Source organism: Puntigrus tetrazona, chromosome 3, assembly GCF_018831695.1.
Source record: "Puntigrus tetrazona isolate hp1 chromosome 3, ASM1883169v1, whole genome shotgun sequence".
NCBI lineage: Eukaryota > Metazoa > Chordata > Actinopteri > Cypriniformes > Cyprinidae > Puntigrus > Puntigrus tetrazona.
In genome coordinates, this window is record NC_056701.1 from 22723159 (window position 1) to 22749021 (window position 25863).

A 25863-nucleotide genomic window follows, 5' to 3' on the forward strand; every position below is an offset into this window, starting at 1 on the left:
TTCAATGCCTAAAGTGGCCGTGAGATTTCACAATATTGCAATTGTTATCATTTCAATACCTGCATCATACTATATTCTCGCCATGTTAAAACGTAATAGTTTATTTTTTTATTTTATTAATCGATGTGACAGTTAACTGTGCGTTGATTTCTGCATATCAAGCAGCCCACGTTTCAACCTGTAGTTTCTGGGCAATTTCTGTATGCGTTAATGGTCAATAAATACACTAAACGTTATTAATATCGCGAACAAACTACAAAAGAGATCGGTTTTATTCCCATTTTAAATAGATAAAACTAGGCTTGCGCTCTGAAAATATATTTCCAGCGTGCAATAAATAGTATTCCCAGTAGGTGACGCTGTCCGCTTACATGCAGCAAATCCCTGCAAAGGGAGGAACACGTTGACTCGAGTCTAACGACTCCCCGTCTCGTCATCATTTGTAACCATAGAGCATGAATTACCTCTTGAAGTCATCAGTGAGAATTTACGACTGGTCAACAAAAGCACGTGATTCTCAAACGCACCCCCACCCCCATATTTGGCCGCATACATAGCAAAAACGAAGTACAGTGCATTGCTATAATTCATTAATACATCATAAATCGTGAAGCACAGCGTTATAACGACCAAGATCTACAAATCAAGCCCTCTAAAACAACCTAAATGAGCTCTTACTTTGTAAACTCGTTCTCAGGGCGCTACCCAAATGGCCCTGACTATCAGTTACTAAATTATGGAACTAGCAGCAGCGCTATGAACGCCTCGTACAGGGACTCCGGCACCATGCATTCAGGCTCTTACGGCTACAACTACAATGGAATGGACCTAAGCGTCAATCGTTCAACCAGCACTGGCCACTTTGGGGCGGTTGGGGACAACTCCCGGGTCTTCCAGTCTCCAGCCCCGGAGACGCGATTCCGGCAGCCGTCAAGCTGCTCGCTCGCGTCTCCGGAGCCGCTGCCTTGTTCCAACAGCGAAAGCCTCGGACCCAAAGGCTCTTCGCCCCCTTCCGACCAAAGCACCACCACTGCGGGTAATAATCTAACCAACAACACACATTTCACAGAAATCGACGAGGCCAGCGCTTCTTCCGAGACCGAGGAGGCGTCGCACAGAGCGAACAACTCCGCGAACCGGACGCAACAGAAGCAAGAGACCACGGCGACCTCCACTACCTCGGCGACGTCCGACGGCCAAGCTCCCCAGATATTCCCCTGGATGAGGAAACTACATATTAGCCATGGTACACACGTATTATGTTTACGTCTCTTTGTTCGCTGGCGAACGCGCGGCGCGTTCGGTTCCGATTTTGACTCGCGCGTGGCGTCGGTAACAAGCCTTTTTATTTTTACGTTTCTCCGAAAGTGGCACAAATCTATCAAGCGTGGAGGGGAGAACGGGAGCGGGGTGGAAGAGAGGGCAGGGGGGTTTACAAGTTGTCGTTTCTGCGAAAAGTTCGGCTTTACGGTGTGCGGGAATGTGTTTAGTTCGGCGCCGGGAGAACGGTTAATAAAACGGAGAGAAAGAACGCGGGGTAAAAGGCGAGGGCGGCGGAGGAGGGGGGGGGGAAGAAACAACGCGTATAGCGATGATTTAGAGTGTTTGGTGCTGCGTTGCGTTTACGAAATATCGAGGTTTTAAGAAGCGAAACGAAACGAAAACAAACGGCGAGGCGCTGTGCAGTCAGTGTACCATTTGGTGATTTCCCTGTACGCGTTCGGTTGTAAATCGTGTCACTCATGTGCATCTAAAGCACACACACACATACAAAAGTTGTGAAACTGTTGTTGAAATGATGTGCAGGTCAACTCTCGCTAATCTTTATTCCCCTTTGCGTTTTGTCCACATTATCCAGATATGACTGGACCAGACGGCAAAAGGGCCCGAACTGCGTACACCCGCTATCAGACGCTAGAGCTGGAAAAAGAGTTCCATTTCAATAGATACCTCACCCGGAGGAGGAGGATAGAGATAGCCCACGCTCTGTGCCTCTCGGAGCGTCAGATTAAGATATGGTTCCAAAACCGGCGGATGAAATGGAAAAAGGACAATAAACTGAAGAGCATGAGTCTGGCTACCGCGGGCAGCGCTTTCCAGCCGTAGCCGTACCCCGTGCGCTGCTGCGTGGTGTGCAAGAGAAAATCACGAGGAAAAATAGGTCTCAAAACATTACTTACAGAGTACTGTACATCGCGGCACCTTTCGGCATGTTATGGATGTTTTAGGCATTTTAAAATTCTACTGTGGTACTGCTATAACGAAACGAAACGATTAGTGTTCACATGTTGTTCTTTTAATACTATGGTGACTATGATTTTGGCAAGTAAATAAAACTGAAGGGGAAAGAAGCTACCAATATACCGCCTGATGTTCTTGTTATGAATATTGTTTATGTGTCAAGTGCTATGTTAATGCTTTCTCGAGAGTTAGCATGTGAGCTCTTAAATGTTATAACTTATTTACCTATACACGTGTATACCTTTTGAGTTTACAGTTTAGAAACGCATCTGCCCTTGTATGAAGTGAAGCTCTAGTTTAGTGGCGGCTGCGGTACATTCAGCAGAAGCCTCTGTATATTTCACGCTCCTCTGTTTAATCATTGTCTAAATAATCGCGTTCGATTCGTCACGTGTTCAGATTCTCCGATTATTTTGAGAAAGGAAGAAAAAAAAAAAAAAAAAAAAAAAAAGCTAATGTGTAAATAGCCCTCGCTAGGTTCTTGTACCCGTTCATACGTGTGTATAGTTGTATTCCAAATATGTAATTGTATATTACTGGATCATGTTTATGTTCCAAAAAGGATGTACATATTGAACATTTTTATTGTGATCGGTTGGCTATTTGTAGTAGGCAGAATGAACGGCAAAAAAAAGAAAAAAGAAATAAAAAAGCGATGTCATGTCGAACTGCCTGTTAGCATTTTGCCAAAAAAGCTTTTTGTATTTGTTTGTAGTTTAACTTGGAGTAAAAAATAAAGTTCCTCATATTCAAATCTGACACTTTTTCTTGACACTTATTCCGTCCGCGCACGATCGAGACGAGTCTTGTCAATGTCTGACAGTTATCGATTACGCACTCGCGATATTCTCTGAAAAACGAAATGCCGCGCGGTCCTTCAAACGCCAGAGAAACGCTTTTTTTTTGGGCTACGCCACAGTGCGGATCTTTGAACCGTGTTCAGCTCGGACGCTGAAAGCGAAAACAGACATCAGGAGAAATATTCACCAAAACCTGGCGCGTGCACGAGTGCACCTCTCTACAATCCCGCTAATTCTAAACGACACACAATCTCTGGAAGCTCTGCGTAATCTCCCAACGCTCTGCTGCGTCTAGCCCCGTATTTCTGAGTCCTAGTAAACAAGCACTGAACCTTTAAACTTACCATGCGTGCCCAACTCTTCTCTACCTCTAAGTTTCGAGAGCCGAGCGGAGGTCCCCGCGGTGCGCCAGCGGCCGCTTGCCTTTTGTAATTTTGCTTTTCCCTTTGCCCAAACTATACAAAAAGTAGCTATGACATTTACATGTCAAACGGATGAGCGTTTTATCTTGAAGTTAGATCGTAAAAATCGCCCAGGCCACAGACAGATACCCCTTACTGGCTCTCAAAAGTCACGTGGGGTCCATAAAGTTAGTTTTATGGTTTTGGGGAGTTGACAATGTACTATATATTTCACATTCTAGAATGCAAGTGACGGTTTAACTGCTTCGAGGGGATTCTAAAGGGTCAGTTGTGAGAGGAAGAGCGTACCAGTAGGCCACTGCGGTGCCAGTGTCTGGTCGGTGCGACGTCTCTCCGGTTCTACTCGCTCGGAGGCGGAAATATGGATAGTGGACCGTGCCGAGTCAAAGTAAGTTCAATTTAAGGCTGCATTGGCCGGTGATTTGATCTAGGAAGATGTGGGAAGGAAAGGAGGGGTATGTCTCAAGTAGAAGTGTCAATCATTTTCTTTCTGTGGGTGCAAGAAGAGCTCCTTAGATATTAGTTGCATCGTACGCATTCATGTATGCTAGTACAGCGAATTAACATACGGACCATTAGCATATGGTCAACTATTTTTTTTTAAAACTTCGTTGAGAAGTTTTTATTTGTAGCGAAAACTACTTTGTAGTCGGTTTATTTAGTTGTGTATATTAATCGCGTGCGCGTGTGGCTCTCTCTCTCTCTATTTTAAACCGTTTTAAATGATATTTCTCCCCCTGTTACGCTGTTTGTTTGGTTTTCTCTTAAAAGCTTTTGACGTTTTTTATACTTGTTAGCTGCGCTTTGTGGAGAATACTTTTTACGAAATGGGTGAAAACCATCTCCCTGGATCTCTCTTTCACACACACGCACACACACACACACACACACACACACACACACACACACACACACACACACACACACACACACACACACACACACACACGCAGACAACAATATGACAATATGCCTCCCTAAGGTTCTACAAGCAAAGCTTTGTTCCTTCCCCGCCCCTGTATTTTCAAGGAGGAAGCGCGTAAGGAACACATACTTGTACTTTTTTTTTTTTTTTTTTTTTTTTTTGGTAAACGGGCAACAACTGGAGCAAAGCGTTTGCTTGGACTCTGATATAACCATGTGTTGATCATAGACAAATAGCTATGATAATATAGAAACTCCTTCGGCGCAATTATACTTTCTGAATGAATATTTTTGATTGTTCTCTCGGTGCACTTTTGTCGCTTGAGGTCAGTTCGAGTTCAGCTCAAGTATACAGTTTGAGTAGAGCCGTATATTATATTCAAGGCAGCGCAGTGGACCTATGAGTTTTTCCCCCTTATCTGTAGCAACAGAGAAACTAAGACTTAATAACTATTCTGTTATGTCCTGGAAATCCCACCAAACTTTGCCTTTCACTACAGTTAGAGTTGACAAGGCTCAAAGCATAATGCAAAACGCCGTAGTTAACACCAAATTCAAAACTGCTTCCTAACATCATTCAATGCTATTAAATAATCTGTTCAGTTATTGAGTGGATATTAATACGAGTGATATTTTAGCTATTTACTACATTGCGTATTTAAATTGCGTATTCATTACAAACTGTGGGCTCTTTTTAAAAAAAGCCTGTGGCATATGTATATGTAATACAATATGCTGGACATTGATTTTTGGCACCGGCTTGCCAGACCTTAACCTTTATTAAAAACACGTTTTAAGTTAATCGAAAATTGAATGCCTCGTGCTTATTATTATTATTTTTTTTTTTTTATGAAATACTTGTTTGGTTCTTTGCTTTTCCCCTGCGTTTAACATCAACATTACCTCCAAAATAATAAATGTTAAGCTTTCAGGATGTTTTACAGCCTACTTTCAATGAGTGTTACAGATTTTATAGCCCTCCATTTGGCATTTGTGTGTGTGTGTGTGAGAAAGAAGGAGAAGGAGGGAGAGAGAGAGCGCGAGGGAAGGAGAGTTGGAGAGTTTGTGTGTGCGCGCGCGTGTGTGTGTGTGTGTGTGTGTGGGTATGTCCGAGCAACAGACTTAGGAAGTTTCAGGCCATAAACAGGAAGGCGAAATTGTGGTCGAGAGCATGAGTCGAGGGCTACCGTTTCATTTTTCATCAGCTTCCTTTTTAATGATATGAGCGGGGAGGGCTCTGTCCTCCTTTAAAAAAAAAAAGCACGCGCATTCCTCTAGAAAGTCACTTAAAAACACCGAGGTCACCCGCAATCACGAAGCCCGTGCTTATAGCATACAATGCAAATACGAAACAATGCAAAACGAGGAATAGCAATTTCCCTTGAGTGTTTATATGTGCTGTGAGTCACTAAGGCGACCGGGCGTTAATTCTAGGTGTGTTTTGTGCGTCAGAGAAATATTTGCAGGGTGTGTGTGATACGTTTTGACACAAACCCGGGGGATCAAAGACTGCGGTCTGTGAACGTGGACTGCGAAAGTTAGCCCAAAGAAAGCCGTTTACCGATGCAGGTTATTTAACGGGACGTTTCACTGCAAAAAGCGTCCGATGCTGAAAATCAATTTCTACGATTTCCACGAAGCTTTATAGCACGCAGACGCAGCGATCTCGAACGTTTAAACAGCAATTTTAAGACTGATGGTTTTGCATATTGATAAGGGGCGATCTGCGAGCATATCTCATCCATAATGCATACGGACGGGATCATCCAGGGGTCAGCAGACGGGCACTGCTGCGAAGGCGCAAGCGCGAAACAATACCACTGGCCCACGAAGCAGAATTACGCTTCGTTTGTCCTAACATTTTTTTTTTAAATGCAGTTTTCGTATCGTTGTTTCGTTTGTTTTAATTATTCGATTCGATTCAAAGCCGATAGGAAAACAAGCTGCAATGCACTTAAAGAAATTCAAAGAGGAGGAAGAATAAGGGTGGACTGGCGGATGACCACTAGCCACCGATACAAAAACCATATTCATATAACCCCTTTAAGACGTTGCCTGTTAAGATTAGATCTTTCAAAACACCTGGTTACATATTCTACAAAAAAACTAGGCTGTTTTATTACGGATTGCATATAATGTACAATAAAAACATATTAATTTACATGAAAATGTTTAAACCGTCTTGTTGTGGGCTAAAGCTAAAAAAGAGCACATTTATTTCGTTCAAATGTTTTGCATGTGCATTAATCATTAATAGGCTGTAATAAACGAAAGATAAAATGACATAACGAACACCAAATGTATCGTTGTTAATAGTTGTTAATGTAACCACAGATAGAGCATTTATTGAGAAATAATTCCAATTAAAATGTAAAACGTGACTAAAGTTGTGCTTGCAATTTTAGCTCAATGAAATTAAATGCCACTAAATGTTTACGGAAAATAAATCAAAAGTTATGTTTCCTTTTTAATTTCCATTTTTAAATATTTAAAATATTTATTTGGCTTATTTGTAAATCGCCCCATTTATTTATTTATTTTTATTTATTTTGTATTAAACGCATATCACACACGGCTCTCCTCCTGAAGTTATGCTCTGGTGTAACTCTCCTCCGTCGCCAGCAGAGCCCGCTTTAGACCAAGATCATGATGTCTGAGGCTTCTGGCTTCCGCCTGGCGTCCTCTTCTAAGGACTAAAGCTTTTAAAACATTCAGAAATACGAGATTTTAAATTATGAGCATACAACACGTTTGTAAATTGCATCCGACTTTTTTTCTTTCTTTTTTTTTGTCGTGATCTGAAACGTGCTATCTAACGCTCAGCATTTCGCGAGCCAGCCCGGTTCAACGCTTTCGTCGTGAATCAGGAAGCGCAAAGCTATGGTTTAGGCACAAGGTTGTCTCTTCTCCCTTCTCTCTCCCCGCGTTTAACCCAAAGGGGCGAGAGAAGGTGAGCGTACTCTCGTCAGAAGTGGCGCGAGATTTGGCGGGGTCAAAAAGTTCAGGGGTCGAAAGTTTACGTAGTACGTGACTCGGTCGTTGGCTGTCGACTCACTGCGCTTGACCAATCGCTGGATGTCAATGGCAAATTGGGAGAAGGGGAGAGGGGGGGAGTGAGGGGTTTCAGACTGTCTCTTTTGAAAAGATTAGAAAAATGATAGAAAGAGCGGAGCCGAGAAGAGCGACTTGGTAACAAAGCACGTTCCCGAGAAAAAGGGAGAGAAAAAAAGACAATCGGTTCTTGAGGTTAGGACGTCAACGAAAAGACCCGAGAAACTCTGCCATAGTTATTCCCAATTTATTTTATTGTATCGCAGTCATGTATTTTGTAAAAAGGCGGGTTGTTTATTAGACGAATAAGGCCAAATATTAGACTAGATTTAGAAACGTGACTCCCGAAAATATCATTAAAATCAATTTGATGTTTACCTGTCAAAAATACAACAGGGTTGCTGTGTTTGAGGCTTTTTAATACAGAAATAATTAAAAAAGCCTTACGTTTTATTGTTTAAACTATTGTAAACTTCATTACTTTTGTAATATATATATATATATATATATATATATATATATATATATATATATATATATATATATATATATATATATAAAAATAAAATCTATTTATATATAAAAGTCCGAACTCTGTGAATTTCTTTATCTAAAATAATAATTTTAACTTTTTTAACTTTACGTATTAAGTTTGCCTATATATACGAGCGCTTAATTTATGTCTGATTATTCACGGGAACGTGAGAAGAAACTTATGCCTATACATTTTTCAATAAAATATCAAGCTTGCTGTTGGTGACTGTAACGCGCTGAATGCGCCCTCAACGCCACGCAGCTGTTTTCCTCTGATTTCTAAACGAATAAAACTAGTTCAGAGACGTCGTTCCTTTTATTTTGACGTAAGTCCTATTGTATTCCGCATTTTTGTTTGTTGATCACATTCTCCTCACTCGAAACGGAAGACCACCTGCTGTATTTTGTTTACATGTTTAAAATGTAGACAAGTTGCGAATAAACAAAGGATATTTGTTTAAGAAGCACATTTCCCTTTCTTAGGAAACGCATTTGCTGAGCCAACATATATCATATCATATCATATCACATATCATTTAATATCACATATCCCACCAATCTTCATGAATAAGTTAACAACAAAACTAAAAGTAGGCTAAAAGAAAACAAACTAAACAAAAAAAACAACAACTAAACAAGTAAAAGTAAAGTAAAAGGCCTGCTATTATATTATACTGTATATATATATATATATATATATATATATATATATATATATATATATATATATATATATATATATATATATATTAATTACACATAAAAATATAAACTTTCTACAAGGCGAAAGGATTGAGAAAAGATTGGGTTTAGATGTTTTTGAGAAATTAAATATTGATTTTAGAGGCGTGTTCAGAATATGTTAGCGTTGAAAAGCGACAAGAATCTAGGCTATTGATAATTTGGCCATGAATATTAATTTTTTGGCGAGAACATTTTGTGCAATGGTGAGTCAGGATGATGTGAAGCTAAACGACTTGGTATTCTCAGAAACAACGTACGTAAGTGGTGAATAATTATATTAGAAAACTCGTCCCATTTGGAGTTCAGCTAGAGTTCACTGAATTAATTTCCATTCCATCCAAGCATGTGCCGTTGCTGGGCAGTGTTATTCCTCATTATCATATATATATATATATATATATATATATATATATATATATATATATATATATATATATATATATATATATATATATATATGTGTGTGTGTGTGTGTGTGTGTGTGTGTGTGTGTGTGTGTGTGTGCGTTTGAAAAATTAAAACATTATGAAAAAATTAAAACACGTGCTTCTCAAACTGCTCCTCGATAAAGCAATCCACATTTTAAAACTAGAAGACTAAATCATTTTCGCATAGCCTATATATTTTTTAGAATTATATTTTAATATATTCTAAAGCGCTCGACGCCGCAAAGTTTAAAACGGTTAAGGGGCTATAGCGACCTTTTTTTTGCTTTGCGACATCGAGCGCTTTAGAAATATGTTCAAATGTAGTTCTAAACTAATACATCAATTATTTAGACCACGTAACGCATAGCACATAACGCTATTTATCAAAGAGGCATTTGTCGTTACCCTTTGAGCAGATTAACCCACTGTTTATTTTTTTGTACACACACACAGAAAATATATATATATATATATATATATATATATATATATATATATATATATATATATATATATATATATATATATATATATATATAGTTAACGAATGAACGAACTTGCAACATCTTGCATATTGCACAGATTTATTTTTTTATACTAAATTGCGATTTAGCAGTGCGTGCAATAAACAGCATTTTGTTTTTTTTGTTGTTGTCTGGACTTTTAGCTCCACGCTGAATATCTCCTTTAGCCTCCTGAATACAACTCGGGAAAATAAAGAACCGCTCTATGGTTGAACCGATTTGTGGGTTATAAAGCCTTTTCGAATGACCCCCTTTCTCGAGCCATTTTTCTTCAAAGTAATGACCTGGGCACAATTCAATATGAGCGCGCAAACTATGCATGCATTACTATAGACCTTTAGAGTGGGAGAGACCCGGAGAAGGGGTGAACCGGAGGTCAGCGCGTCTAACAAATATTAAAATGTACTGGGACTCGTGACACGCCTCGCTGTTTAACAAAGACTGCCAAAGTGCGAGATTAATACGAAAACTTGAGAGTCCACAACAAAATGCCTTATATCGCCCGGTGCTATTGTAGAGCTCGCAGCGGCTCGAGGCTAACGTGCGTTTTATTTTTAGTCGTTTTAGGACGGAGAAGGCTGCTTTGTGCGGGGAAAGCCCCTAGTTGCTGCCAGCGAGATAAAGCGTCAAAACGAAAAATACGGCGTGATGACTCCTGCTGTCGAAATCCGTGGCTTTTTTTCTTTTCTTATTAGTGCTTTTTCCCCGAGCTCTCGGGTCGGTCGAAGATTTTCTCGGATGTTTCGATGTCCGCCTCTCTTGTTGTCGTCGCATGATGTTAAAGAGGAGCTCGAGGGGACCCGCGGAAATGAGAGGGAGTTGAGCGCGCAAAGGTATCACGGCGAGGTCACGGGCTAAACCTGTGGCTTTGGAGAAAGGAGAGAGAGGGGGTGTTCAGACGGAGGGACTCGCAGGAACGGTTGAAACCAAAAGAAGGGCTTTGGAGCGGCGACAATCCCTTTCGGAGAGCGCGCACGGCGAAGGGAGAGGAGACGCGGGCGAGGGGCGACCGAAACGAGAGGCGAGGCGCTCGGAATCCCCAAAAAAGTAAGTAAAGAAAAAGGCGCTTCATTTGCATATCGCCGCGCTGTCTTCTGCAGGTGTTTGCTTGGGCGGACCACGTGCTCGCTCGCGCGCGCACCGTGGCGAGAGTACGGGTCCCCCTCCTATCATAACGGAGTTATGACTTTGAATTCGAGCCCCACGGAGTCGCACTGTTGCGTGTGTGGGTTTTATATGGTGAATATTTACCTTGGCTATAGTCTCCGAGCCGCGGCTTTGAATGCCTGTCGGTGTACACATTAACCCCATAATGAGGCAGATGGCTCGAGGTCCCCATGGCTTTTAGAAGGAGATGGCGCGCGGGGGTGAAGGCGAGGTCGGGGACTTCAGGGGGTGAAAGGGTTAGAGTGGACACTAAGGCTGAACTTTCTCCTGCCGCTGTTGCATCGATAAAAGGCGAAATAAGGCGTATTCGAAGTAAAAGCCGAGCCCGTGCGAACGTTATTTACGCCTTTAAACCCGCGCACGGGTGCCAGGCCGCTTCGTCGCGGGCAGATCGACGGCTATTGCCGAGCAGATATCAAAGTGGATTGAGAGAGAAGACAAGAATCGGGCAAGGTGGAATAAAAAGGGCTGAATATGGCTGAGGCCCGTTTGAGAAAATGCCAGAGCTTTGACTGCCAAACGCTAGGGGTGCTGCAGATTTCTTTGATAGGATACCATTTTTTTTTATACGCGTTCAAACTGAAAAAAAAAAAAGATTTTCCTTCGTTGGAGAATATTTCGATACTATTCGATGTTCTATCGATACAAGTATTCATAGGTTTCATCCGTGTATGTACCCTGGAGTCGATTTATAATCTTTAGTGCATTTTTGCCTGTGCCGCAGAAGAACAAAGGCTCTCCAGAAACCCACCAGACTTAAATTTATACACACACACACACACACACACACACACACACATATATATATATATATATATATATATATATATATATATATATATATATATATATAGACACACAATGTGTGCTGATGTTAATTATTATATGTGGTTTAATAATATATTCCGATATAATTACAATTTTTGAGATTTACTGAACGATTTTTTAAAACGTAAATATGTCCATTTAAATTGTTAGTTATTTGCCATTGTTTTTTAAGTGCCCGATGGAAAATTACAGTGAATAACACGACGTATTGTCAAATGGTGCTTGTTCATTTGAAGCATTCTGGTACGCTATAAGAGTTTCGTTGGACACAATATTAATTGTATTATGTTTATCTAGTGACTTTTTTACTAGATAGCTAGTAACTCTAGTAACTTGTTCGTAGTAGACGTTTCTTTTCGTTAAGGTATGAAATGTGGCAAGCTGATCAATATGCAGTGAAAGCAATCGTATGCGTCTCCTTCATTTTATGCAGATTTACTGACTCCTTGCTGCTGTAATAAATCGGACGCGGTCGATGATTTTAAACGGCGGTATCGAAAAATGAATGCGTTTTCGGTTTTTTCCACTTTCCTAATTTCCCTTACTTACACTGTAGAATTAAATAAGGCACTCTTACCTTTTCTGCACACCTAAAAACCAGCCCGGAGGTATCGGTGCGTCCCCGAAACAAAGAGAAGCTCGTTAAAATGAATAAAGTTGTTTATTAAAGAGCGTTTTTTTCGTGAAACGAGTGACCGAGCGCTCGGTGAAAGAAACGCGTGTTTAAGGAGTCATAAAATGTTTGCTCGGTGTCAGGGGGTTAGAGAACTATTGGCATTGTCCTGTGTGCATATTTTATTGTTTTATATCCTCTCACCTCGCTATTTATTCGCCGTTTGACCGGTGTTTGCCGGCGACAAACAGAGCTGACCTGCCATAAAAGCCACATGTTTTATTCCAGGGGCTGCTTCAGCTCGCTCTGACCTTTGTTTCAGATCTGTCGCGGTCGCTTTATACTCGCTGGCCTGTACGCGCTTCGTATTCTAATTCGTCGTTTTAAAATTCGCCGCGAACAGACGCTGAACAGTTGCAGTAATTTTATGCTTTGTTAGTTTTCAACGACGATCTTTTTTTTTTTTTTCCTGTCGGATTTTGGCTAAAAAATCAGCGCGCCAGACGACAAAGGTGTGTGCTTCGACCCGTCCGGTGCTTATCTGAGAGACGAAGAGCTCGAGTTGGCCAGGAAAATTCCATTTTCCCATCTGTGCTCGTGTGTTTAAGTTTCTACGCATGGGATAAACGTACAAGAAAAACTCCAGTGTTTACCACAAACCATTAGCAAAGTTTATAAAGGAAGCGCCGATCCATTAAGTGGCGAGACAGATTGCTGATATCCTTGGAGGCAGACCGTTCCAGGTGCAACACTTGACACTGGGAAGGCACTGTCAAGGTGAGCAGGCTCTCTCAATGCCTGTCAAGAAGATACCTGTCATCTATATATACCCTGTAGATCCGGATTTGTGTAAACAGACGCACAGTCACAAATTCGTATCTAGGGGAGTATGTAGTTGATGTATAGGCTACATTTCGACTTCATCGGGCAAAGAAGATGACAAAATAACTTTCGGGTTGTTTATTAGTGACTCTCTGGTAGCGGGGTATCGTAGCAGGAACGAAAGTTTCCTTATTTCTTTGTTTTTTTCCCCCTGTAAATCGCGGCGTGGAACGTCAGCGCGCTCGTGATGTCACGCGCATTGCGGGAGACTTTTATAGAATTCGAAAAAAAAGAATTCTTTAAAAAGAATTCGAAACGATGGCGGGGGAAAAAAACGATTAATGCTCGTCTGAATGCGATGGCTTTCAAACATCATCATGAGTAAACAGCTCGAATTTTCTTCTGGTGTTAATAGTGAGTGGAGCACATCTATTACTATTCAGTGTGTGTAGATCGGGCATACAGGATAAACGCGCTGTTCGGAGCCCAATGACTGCAGACTCCCTTTAAATGCAGAAGGTCTCCTTTGTGATTTAGGAGGCTTTGTAACCTGAATTAGTTGATGAATTTTCTATCGATCTTAAACAAGCCCAGATTCATCTCTGACACGCCGCTCACGCCACGACCATTCTCTCGCCGTTATTAGCGAGCGCATTTAAGAGCTCGGCCGAGGCGAGCTTCTTGCATCACTTTCCCCTGGTACCGCTTTTCGTGAACACCGGCCAAAAAAATTAAGCAGGATTTCTGCTCGCCAGATCTGAAACAGCTCTTTACAGAGGTGCAGTCATGTTCTCAACGCGCGGATGAACCGAGAGGGACCGGGGGCGTGACTTTCTGCGGGGCCGCTGGAATCCGGCGTGCCTTTTTGCGCGGCGTCTGCTCTCGCTTGTTATTGTTTTGATTCACCCAGCGTCTCATCGAGCGCGTAGCTGCGTGCGAGAAACTATGGGATTTTGGACTGTTCCGAAATGCGAGTTGACGAGCGCGGTCTAAACTGGCTAATCCCATTTCCTTATCCGGGAATCGCGAAGATCCACGCCATTGGCTGGCGATGTCACATGGACCCTTAACTTTGTTCACTTGACAGAAAGTAGGAGGGTTCTACGAAACAGGAAAACGAGTAAAGGGATACATATAAATTTTAGTATATTTTGTGTGCAATTCAAAGAAATTAATGGCCATGAGTTCCTATTTGATCAACTCCAACTATGTGGACCCCAAGTTTCCACCCTGCGAGGAATATTCCCAGAGCGACTACCTACCCAGTCACTCTCCGGACTACTACAGCGCCCAGAGGCAAGACCCCTCGTTTCAGCATGAGTCGATCTACCACCAGCGGTCGGGCTGCGCCGACCCACCCTACTCATCGTGCCAGGGTCCGGGGCAGCCCGCCGCGGTCATCTCTCCGCGGGGTCACGTTCTACCCACAACCGCGCTCTCGACCCCCGTCCCCGAACCAAGCCATCACTGCGACTCGGTAACTCCGAGCCCTCCGCCCGCCTGCGGTCAGACTCCCACTAGCCAAAACACTTCAACGGTCACTTCAAGGAAAGATCCCGTGGTGTACCCTTGGATGAAAAAAGTCCACGTAAACATCGGTAAGTGCCGCTAAACTTCTCTTTACTAGCGTTTCCGCGCGCAGACAGCTCAGCCACTTTAGAAAGCCTAATGTCCGGCGTTAAATCTATTGCTCTCCTTATGAAGTTGCCCTTGGTCGAGATTTACGATCGTCTGTTTGCAGGGCAATATAATTACACCCTCCATAAATTTTTATTGCGCTCCTTCTTTAAGCTCTTTCGGGGTCTGTGCAACTTTCTCGTTCTAATTTCTTTCCCGAGAAGAGGTTTACGAGTTCTCGCGCAATCCATAAGTTAGGTTTTATGTTTTAGTAATTTGATTTTAAGCGACTGGACGGATCAATGTGTGCTTTACGCTGTCACTTAACTATCGTTAATAACAAAAAAAAAGTTTTTTATGGGAGTTTAAAAAAAAATTAATAGTTACGAGGACGATAATAAAACATTGATGGCAATGCAAACAGTCGGACTCTTTCACAAACTATTATTCCGTGATAATTAGTGCTTGTATTCACAGAGCGGCCACGGTGTGCGCTGAAAAGGGGGCGAGCTACGTGCATGTTTGCAAAATCACGGCTTATCGCTCGTCGCCCATAGCCAGCTATAGATTATGCTGTTTCCCTCGTAGCGAAATGCCGAATGCGCGCTATTTATGAATTCTTACGCAAAGACGCAATATCGCTATTGTTTTATCTCGCGCTGTCACGACTGACTCATTCTAAGCAATAAAATCTGGACGTTTATGCTTGCTTACCGTGCGATTGCTTATCTTAAATAGACAATGGCCACTTTTTTTGTTTTTGTTTTGCTTGCCATTTTTGCATAACCGAACCTTTAAACAGTCGCGTTGCATACTTGCAAATGTCCGATGCGCAGATATATATTTTTTTTCACGCGTAAATACGTTTATTGCACCACAGGGTATTGTGCATCTGATTGTTCGTGAACTGGAGTGTGCGTGTCTACGTACGCGCGAGTGTGTGTGTGTGTGTGCGCGTGCGATTGTGTTATACTTTTTTGTTGTTGTTGTAACGTGTCGCTCTGTGTATCTCAACAGTGAGCCCGAACTACTCAGGGGGTGAACCCAAGCGCTCACGCACAGCCTACACGCGGCAGCAAGTCTTGGAATTGGAGAAAGAGTTCCATTACAACCGCTATCTGACTCGCAGACGGAGGGTGGAGATCGCCCATACATTATGCCTATCCGAACGACAGATTAAGATTTGGTTTCAGAACCGGCGCATGAAGTGGAAGAAGGACCATAAGCTTCCCAACACCAAAATACGCAGCGGCTCCGCCAACACCAATTCGAGCAGCGGCCCGACGCTGGGAAGCAGTCAGAACCGAGCGAGCGGACCTCCGCCGAGCCTATAGCCCTATATATACACTGTTGCCCAAAACACGTACAATTATAAAATCTAATTTTCTGGAGCGTACAACGTGGATTTTACCCGCGTCGTGTCTCCCAACTCTCCCCTGCGCTCTAATTACAGGGATAAAACACGAGGAAGATGTGGAGGAAAGAAAGCGTTCATCTTTTTAACACTAAAATGGGTGAAGACTCGAACTCGAAATGCTACTACAGAAGGGTCGCCTTCCCAGTCTGGTTCCCATTTTTTCTTTTTTCTCCCCCCCCCCCCGCACGCCTCTCCTGCTCACTCGCCCCTTCCCTAAGCACAGAAGGCGGCAGATAGTTTTCAGATTTGGTGAAGATGGATCCGCGTTTCATCTTTAATCACGCCAAACTCGGCCCCATTTGTCATGTTTACTCTGTGGTACAAAGGATGAACCGTAGGCCTGCCCATTACCTCGACGTCTAGCGTTGTGCTTAATAAATGAGTCGCTCTGTTTCGTCAAGAAGCCTTTTCTAACTCCCTTTATTCCGCCGGCTTTAAAAAAAAAAAAAAAAACTAGCCGAGTGTTTTTCAACTGATATGAAGTTTTGTATTTTGTAGCAATTAGGTTATTTTGCATTTGCTATTTGCATTTCGAACGCGACGCCGGTGGGACTGACGGGTTTATGGCGCGTGTGGTCCATTCGGCGCGTGTTAAAAACGCAGGGACTCGTTTCACTCGCCTGTTTAGCGCATTTCAGTTCAAGAACAGCAAATTACTAATTAGCTGGTATTAAATATAATATAAAAGTTCAATGAAGCTGGACGGCTAGATATGCATAACCAAAACCGGTACAACGCAAAGCATTTTAATGAGAGCACTGCTAAGTACTATTTGAATTACCTCAATTGTATTTCTTTTTTTTTTTTGTTTGTTTGTTTTTTCTTTTTGTCTAGTTTTATGAAGTGATAACTTTTAAGTTCTTCGGACTTAATGGCGAATATCTGCAATAGCTAATCTCAGCATTTGTAAGTTGAAATGAAATTTAAGTTAAATGTGGCCAGGGTGTATAGAGAAAGGTGCGTATATTGCATGAATAAATACACTATATTTTCGTTTATTCTTTATTATGTCACTACCACCCTCGTTTTGTTTTATGGTACATAGATATGTGCACATACCACGTTTCTTTCTTTCTCTCTCTTTCTTTCTTTCTTTCTTTCTTTCTTTCTTTCTTTCTTTCTTTCTTTCTTTCTTTCTTTCTTTCTTCCTTTCTTAATTTTATTCATGTTATTTTATTATTATAATTATATTATTATTATTATTATTATTATTATTATTATTAATACATTCCAAAGATCAGTTTCCTCGCTGATGAATTGTAAATTTATCCTCTTACATGTTTGTATTTTGTCTTCTTTCTGCTTGTACCTTTCACTGTTTACCTTTGTTACATGTAAATAGCTCTAGAAATTTAATAAATGGCGGAAAAGTATAATCTTTCTTCACGTGTCATGTCTTCTTGTGGCTTTTAAAGCTAGATGTGCTTATTTTACACACACATGTATTGTACGTGTGGATACCACCGCCCTTTGTTTAGCTAAAAACAGGATTTAATTGAATCTGGCTTGCCACGGCGCGTTTTCGTTAGCCTTGTAGCACTCTCCCGTCTTAAAGATCACTGCATATCTCTCTGGTGATTTATATCGCTGCATTGCGAGTAATCCCGGTACATTACGCCTTGTAATCTTATTCTAAATCACAAAACCCTTCCTTTCTGTCTCGTCTCTCCTTAATTTAACGGTGCACAAACCCTCTGCTCAACGATGCCGCGAACGCGCCTAAAAATATGGATCCGCGTAAGAAAAAAAAAAAAAAGAAGAAGCAGAAGTTAAATAGTTTCTCGGCTCGTGGGCTTTTAATGCTTTAATGAGTGTAATTCTTGCACAACAGTTTCGCGACTGTTTGCCAGCGCAAGCTGTGTGTTTTTTATATTACAAAGGAGCGGGTCGGTGCCATAGCTCAAACCCTGACAACCAAATAGATAATCAAGAAGACAAATGGCTTCTTTTGGAAGGCGCAGCCCTTGTATTAATTTTCATTTTCTTTTCTCAGAGCAGGTATTGAAAATATAGAGCCGGAGAAAATAACATTCCGTTTGCTGGCGTTGAACTTTACACAAAAGTATGGCCTTAAATTGGTCTTCTAGCATTCCGTGGCACCGAGAAGATTTTCTATTACTTGCTTGTTGATATCAGAGAGGCCTTTTCGCCACACATCCCGCTGAAGCCATTTGTCTGTTTTCTCCCTTTTATTTATGAAATGCTGTCTGGACATAACGTCAAACACTTCAGAAAAAAGCAAGGGAAAAAAAAACTGAGGCCGTAAATTCATGCGAGGACCAGTTGGAAGCTTGCATATTTGTTTTTGATAATATAGTCTCTAATAGTTTGTTTTTGGCCTAATACTGATTGCAGTGGCATAATATATATATATGTGTGTGTGTATATATGTATATATAAATGTATGTATATATGTATATATAGTGTGTGTGTGTGTGTGTGTGTGTATGTATATATATATATATATATATATATATATATATATATATATATATATATATATATATATATATATATATATATATATATTCAGTACCCGTTTTGTGGTTGAGAACCAACTTTACATCCAAATGAAATGTTTAACTAACATGTGTCTCTCAAAAGGTGGGCTACTCGAGAACTTAAATAGACGCATTTGCGTGTGGCATCTGTATAGACCTTGGAATTCTATTGTTGTCACACATATTTCATTTTCTTTCTTTTTAAAAAAAAAAAAAAAAAAAAAAAAAGAGCCACACTGATTTGAATAGGAGCGAACAGATTTCTTTTGAGGGCCTCAAAAGTTCACCACCATTATTTGCAGACAGAAGCCTAAAGAAAAATGTGAGAATTATACAGAAAAATCATTAATCACCGCTTCTCTTTAAACAAGTCTTCTCTCCTATTGTCATTCGGCAGCACAACTGCTCGGACCTTCTGCTAGGAGGGGAGTGAAATCTTGAAGGGCACTTGAAGACACCCCCCCCTCCCTCCTCTACCATCTTCTATTCACCAAGTCATGCCACAAGAAAACTTTTTTGGCGAGGGATGTCCCATGAAGAATCTCTCGAAAATGTTAGCTCGAGTGAGAATCTTCGCAGGACGAGAGATGGCGGCGTTTAAGGTACAGCGCTTTTGTTTCATTTGCGGCACTTTTAGTGTTTTGACTTTTATTGCTTTATGGCCTTCTCGCAGTTGGGTAGCAGAGGCGCATTTGTCGCGTTGCGCCAAGGATGGGTTTTATGGCTGCTTTGACAGTAAGGGGAGCTTTTGGGGACCGGTTGTCGTGTGTTTGTGATCACTTTCTAGGTGTGTGCCATCACAGCCAAAGCGGTGGCGTGTTTTCCTTGTAGTCTCGGAGTAACGCGTTTGTAGCGCGGTGTATTTGTGGGTGTTGGTGTTTGTGGAGTGCAAAAAAAAAAAGCGAGCACGCGAGCTTCTGTTTGTCCCTTCGTGTGTGCGTGAACGCGCATGTGTCTTATATTAGCACTGTGAATATGCATGAGTTGCCGAGTCGCAATGTGCCACAATGCACGGGTAATATAAAAGAGAGCAGACACAAGCCTCTTAGCTGCGAATATGACATGCTGCCCTGTTAATGACACTTTATTTCTTTTGCATATCACGTTGTTTGTGTGCTCGCGCGTATGTGTCTTCCCCCACCCCACAAAAAAAAAAAAAAAAACCTTTTTATTCCATCAGAGCTTGGGTGGCACACAGGTGCAAAGTGGCCGGTTTCGAGAATAAATTATTCGATGCTCCGTTGGTCAGACAGAAATGAAAAACACCGAAGAGAATGTCCCGAGAGCAACTATTTGCCTAAAACAAACGACTTGTAGCAAATTGCTTCAATTGCGTGTTGTGTGCTTAGATGAGCACCAGCGCTCTGATACGGGCTCACCGCCGTTTAACCCCGCGAATCAATCTTTCGCGCGCATTGGAGAAAAGGCCAGTGGTTCTGGTTTACGGCTTTCGCCTCCCTCTGCGGACCCGTGTAGCATGAAGCGTGGCAAAAAAGACAAAAATATAGAAACTTGTATTGAGGGATGTTGAGGAATGACAGAAAAAAAATCGATTCCTGCAGCAGGCAGGCAGAATGGCAGCAGCGGGTTCAACTGGAGGACACGTTTTTCTGACCGATTAGGTCTGTTGCGAAGGCTCAGACTGACCCTTCTGAAACCCTTGACCCGACGCGGACAGGACAGCGCTACGTGTTACATGGTCAACAAAGCCCTAGGGCGAGTTTGTCATAACAGCGCGGCCGGGGCACTGTAACCCGAGGGCACCGCGCTATCTCTTCCCTCAGACAGTCTGGTAAACTATCGGGGCCCTTAAAACAACAGCAGCCGTGGCCTTGCAAAGACCCATCCTTAAACATCTCTCCCGTCTTTCGGTTCGAGCGGCTCGCCAAAGGCCCGAATAGTCGCCGTGCGTGTCAGGACCCGCAGAACGCACGCGGCGAGATTGCTTTACGATTTCCTTTCTGTGTATTTCAGTAGCTGTAACACTGCGAGGGAGGCCAAGAGGGCCTTCCGCTCCAGAAATATGACGGCTATTTTGTGTGACAACGCCTCGCATTGTATCACGCGAGCCCCCCCTCCTCCTCCTCCTCCTCCTCGCTCTCCTTGTTCTGGTCTCCGCTCCCTCCTTCAAGGTTTGTTGGAAAGCTCGCAGCTTGGCCTTGTAGCGCTGATGTGATGGTGCGGTGCCTGTTTTAGCTCACGCCGCTAATTGCGAAACAAATAGCCCTCGCGCATTGCTGAATTATTATTGTGAAAAGCCACGGAGCGGAGGTCAGCACCGCATAGTCACAGAGATATATGGCCCGCGCGCGCCAGCATTGTGGGCCTGGGCTGAGAGCCTGCATGTGTGTGTGTGTGTGTGTGTGTGTGTGTGTGTGTGTGCGCGAGAGAGAGAGTGTGTGTTTGTGTGTGTTTTAAAGAGACACATATTAAGTAAGGCAAATCACCATTGTTAACATTGCCAGCAAAACGCAACCCCTCCCTTTTCTGCTGCATTACTAATCTACTATTTCATCAATATCACTGTACTATTACAGATCTCTATCCGCACATGGTCTGCTACTACGACTATTTAGTAAATATGCTTTTTTTTGTTTTTTAAAATGCAGATTAGGCGTGCATTTATTTCTTTAACTCTCCGTATCTCTCCAGCCGGGCTCCTCTTCATTCGATATTAATATTTAACTAACCGAATGGTTGCTGCGATACAGGTCCCATTATTTCCTGAGATAGCGAAGAGTAATGAGAGAGCTCGCCGAAGAAGAATACTCAGGTGCTTTGTTTGTTACTTTTGGCTTTTAAAAACGTGACTTCTCGTTTAATGTGCGACTAAGAGTTCGCGGTTATCTCCACTGCATATTACAGTCTAATGATTTGATTCGCTGATGACAGCCGAAAAAGTGTCATATTATTATTTTGAATGACAATTATTGTTAATGCTAATAATAATAATAATAATACTAACAATACTAATAATAGTATCATCATTTAAGACGCTACATTTTAAACCATATCTGAATCCTTTCCCCGATTGCGCATGGAAAACGCACATGTACCTCAACGAGCAGCTGTCCTGCGAGTCTCCCTATCAAAGAATATTATTTTTTTACAGGCACTACGCGTTCTGCCGCTTCTGACAGATTTACAGTCCCCAATAAAAGAGGGTACGCTCAGCGCCGTAAATCAATCTCCGCGCTCTGTATAAACCTAGCCTTTAGCCAAACGCGCTGTTTACTTAAGCGCCTGTAAAATCTGGGATATTCATTGACTGCTTTTTTCTTTATGTTCCGAGCTCTCTTTTTCCCCCAATAATAATAATAATTATTATTATTATAACAGTGTAATTATCAGTACTATTGATCTCGCCGATGCACGCTTCGTAAACCAAATGAATTTATTATTTGCGTTGACACAGAATATAATAATAGGGTTGATGTAATTCCTATCCCATTTATTTTAAAGATTCGGTTTTTGTTATTTCGTTTTAACTGTATTCCCATCGTCCTAAAATAATTTAAAGGCATGCAAAACGACATAAAAACAATCGCATTGTACGTTCAAATGATTTTATGGGTACTTTTTATTTCTGCTTTGAGCATTAGCGGGCTACGCGCATTTCCAGTTTTTCATTTTTTAATAATAATAATAATAAAAAACCGAAATGCAGGCCTTAATAAAGGTCTCGATAAACCTGATAAAATATATCGAGGTTAATTCTTAAAGTCGCCCTATTTTAAAAGCACGAGCAATCGCTGTCCGCGTGGGAACCGCGGGATTTATTTTTTTATTCTCGCAAAGCGACTCACATAAAAGCTTTAATCGTGTCGGACCGCGGTGCTTCGCGTTAACGTCGATGTACTTCACATTCAAATTCGTGTTTGGTTGTATTTACACCGCCGCTATCTTGCAAACGACAGAACGCATGGACTGAATCGCAACATTGCGAAGAAAAGGCTCAATTGCACATAAAGCTTATCTTTACCGCGTTTGAATTCTTCAGCAAATCGTCTAATTGCGTGTGATATTTTAATCGCGCGTCCTATTCGTTCCTTCGAGCTGTTTTGACCGAAATTCGCCACAGAAAAGACAGCGCGGGTTCTTCGCTGGACTTCTTCGAAGCACAACAGCAAGTCAGCCTATTGTTTGACCTTCAAAGTCTCTGTACAGCTCCGTTTCTTTTGACTCAGCCCCAGGTCTATTGTTTCCGTTTTTCCTCAGCGCTGTGCAGAAGGGCATCCTACCATTGTTGCTTAGAGCTCGCGGCAGGATCTCCAAAAGAGATCTTCTCCCCTTCATCTGTCGCATGCTACCTGTCTTTGCACAGCCTAAAAACTCCAGAAAATATAAATAATAATAATAATAATAATTAAAACGTTAAAAACAGCAGCTCGATAACCGAGTGTGGATCAGTTTGGGCTGAATCGCACAAATCTACCAAGTTCTTACAAAGGTGCCTCTCTTGCACCGGAAACGTTCAAACCGTTAAACTGACTTAATTTCGATAAATTGTCATAAACGAGTGCTTGTAGTGTTAAATAAGCTGGCAGAGAATCAGTGATGAAAATTGGGTATGTGATATCAGTTATAATGCCAACAGCCATTCATCAGAGTGCTTGTTATCGTAAGAATTTCTTCACAGAGAAAAAGAGAGAGAGAGAGAGAGAGAGACTCTTTTTTTTATTTATCATTATTTAATACTCAAAGTAGTGTTACAAAGAAATCAAACAAGACATCAATATAACACCAAGGACGGTATTTTGGCTTGAAAAAGATCGCAACCAAACGAAACATATGAAACGCTAATGTTGGCTATTTAATAGGAACGTGACTGAATACGCAACTGCTATTAGTAAAAAAAACTAACAAGACAAACCAAAAACAAAACAATTGTCATGAAATAAGACAAAAGCCTGTGATGAAATACTTAGGCGTAAAAAGACAGAAAACTTGCACGCGATTGAACCTGTAGTTATCTACGCGCACCGTACAGGTTACCGTTTACCGCATATACCCGTGCCGTAACAAACTTTTTCTTTACCTTTGTCCCGAACAGTACGAAGATTTTCATTTTACGAATAAAAAAGCACAGAACAGCATGTAGTGTAGCTGTGGAGTGTCGGGTCATAGTAAATCCCGCGAGCGTGCAAGCCTCGGTGCCCCCATCCCCCCCTCCCCGGTCACGTGATTCATTAAATAATTAATGCAGTGGTTGCAGAATAGATATGTATTCGTCAGGAATATCGCAGACATGGTCTCCTAGTGTCTGACGTGAAATTCAACTGTCCTTTTAAAAACAAGCCCTATAGCGGAGCGAGAGAAAAAAAAAAGCGCAGGCAGAGAGACCCTCGCGGAGGCTGCGATAAAACAAATTTGGACGGGGGAGCGTCTCGCCGTGCGAAGCTTGTGAGTATACGAGGAAACGGGGGAACGCCACTTCGACCGCCGCCACCGTTCCAGGCTCACCCGGCTCCTTGCGTTTATTTGCCGTTTTGTGGCGTTGTGGTAAATATCGTCCAGAAATGCTCATCCTCGCCATCCCTTGTCATCATGCATGTATGTCTCACAAAAAACCATTCCATCGTTTACATTCAGCTGCCAACAGGAGTGATGCGACATGTCATAGCACTACACCGTGCTCCATTCATATCATATATATATATATATATATATATATATATATATATATATATATATATATATATATATTTAGAAAAGCAGCGTGTTACTCTTCTTTTCTTCACCGTCCCACATAAACCATCTTTCTCCCTTCCTTTGCATGTCCCCCTCTCTCTCTCTCTCTCTCTCTCTCCCTCTCTCCGTACCGTCTTTTCAGCCAGCTACTTCGCTTGATTTATAGTGATATGTGTGTCAGCGGCAGCGGGGCTGCCATTGTGTATTTGTGAGGGAGTTGTGTTGTTTATGGCCGTCTGCGCGATAAATCATTTCTCTTCGAAAATGATGGGCGAGCGACGATACGCGGGAACGAGGGAGAGATTCCCCGGATTACCTCGTAGGCTCGCCGGCTTTTCCGTTTCGAAATCGGCCCCGCGAACCCTTCCCGCGCTTCTGCCCCCCGCTCCCTTCGTCTCCGAAGCCCCCCGCAAGTTGATTATCGCGAGCGATTCACGGCGACGGATCGGCGGCTAATGTATGAAAGCTAAGTAGCTGCGGGTCTTGAGTTACTGAATATGCAATTACCAATTAAGGGAAGATTTGTTTAAATTTGGCAAAACGGGGAACGCCTCGCCGCCTTGTAAATCTCATAAAAGTGTCCGCGCCCGCCAGGAAACTCATAGCCAGGGGTCTCGTACCTGGACTGCAGCTGTTTTTCTTTATGGTGTAAAAACCTAATTGGAGCACTTACCGAGCAGAAAGGGCTAGCTGCTGCTTTACTTTATTCTTAACTAGAACACTGACAGAGCTTTTAAAGCCAAAAGAGGGTCACGGACTAGCCTTTCAGACACAAAGAATTATCTTTTTACACCCCCTCCCCAAATGTGTGTGTGTGTGTGTGTACGAACTTAATGTTGTCTAAGAGTAAGCTTTTTTCGATTAGCTCGAGTTCAGCAGGCTTCGGCGGCATTTTCACGCTTAGCGCTTCTTTTTCCCGCGCGCGTTTTCGGCGAAAACGGAAAGAACATAAACGCGCCTCGTCGGCCGCCGTGCTATTTGAACCGGATTCCCCCCCTTATCCGCGCGCTAGGAGGAGGCTTGTCGAGCCAGCGACTTTACCTGTGGTAAATCTTGTTTATGACGCGTTAATGTTATTTCGCGGAGATGGCAATAATTGCGCAATGCACATGCGCCGCCGAAGGAGACCACCACAAACAAAGAGGTTAATCGATCTTTATTATTTCATTCACACAAACATACAGGCGTGCGTTCGTTCTAGCCTATTGGGTTTAAGGTCAAAATAAATAAAAAAAATATTGGCTGTTGTCGTTGCTGTTAACGGCAATACACGGGCAGCAACAAAAATAATAATAATAATTATTATTATTATTATTATTATAACTACACCCTAACAACAACAGCGTTTTGCTTTATAGCATTGCCATTGTTTTATCCACCTCCTCTCCACCTGGGTAATACAAACCTTTGTGTAGCAAAATTATAATAACTCCTTGGCTCCTATCAAATATTAATGGGCACACCGGCATGGCGAGCACGTTCAAAACGTATAATTCCAGCAGCGCTCCTTGTTGCCGGGCGCTGTGTCAAAAACAATAT

The 25863-nt window shown here is 42.1% G+C and overlaps 3 protein-coding genes across 9 annotated transcripts in view; all 3 read left to right on the forward strand.

Moving 5' to 3' along the window:
* Positions 1-3000, forward strand: part of hoxb5a (homeobox B5a) — a 4137-nt gene extending 1137 nt beyond the window's left edge. Inside the window, exons 1-2 of the mRNA XM_043230282.1 lie at positions 1-1246; positions 1859-3000. The exon at positions 1-1246 is cut by the window's left edge and continues 1137 nt beyond it. Of these exons, the coding sequence (XP_043086217.1) occupies positions 667-1246; positions 1859-2106 (828 nt within the window). The 5' untranslated portion in view covers positions 1-666 and the 3' untranslated portion in view covers positions 2107-3000. The remainder of the gene's footprint in view (positions 1247-1858) is intronic.
* hoxb3a (homeobox B3a) overlaps positions 1-25863 on the forward strand; it is a 51664-nt gene that overhangs the window by 9286 nt on the left and 16515 nt on the right. Inside the window, exons 1-2 of one of the 7 annotated variants that reach the window (XM_043230208.1) lie at positions 3718-3851; positions 19031-19235. The exons of 1 other annotated variant lie outside the window; for it this stretch is intronic. The gene's annotated coding sequence lies outside the window, so the exon portion shown is untranslated. 5 more of the 7 variants (XM_043230201.1, XM_043230185.1, XM_043230254.1 and 2 more) reach the window with 5 other exon arrangements.
* hoxb4a (homeobox B4a) lies at positions 12781-17513 on the forward strand. Its single transcript, XM_043230295.1, has 2 exons — positions 12781-14696; positions 15733-17513. Exons 1-2 carry the CDS (start codon positions 14273-14275, stop codon positions 16047-16049), a joined length of 741 nt encoding a protein of 246 aa, XP_043086230.1. The 5' UTR covers positions 12781-14272; the 3' UTR covers positions 16050-17513.

Coding starts and splice junctions, on each gene's coding strand:
- hoxb4a (XM_043230295.1), top strand. CDS start 14,273: ATGGCCATGAGTTCCTATTTGATCAACTCCAACTATGTGGACCCCAAG. Junction 14,697..15,732: donor AAAAGTCCACGTAAACATCG/GTAAGTGCCGCT, acceptor GTATCTCAACAG/TGAGCCCGAACTACTCAGGG.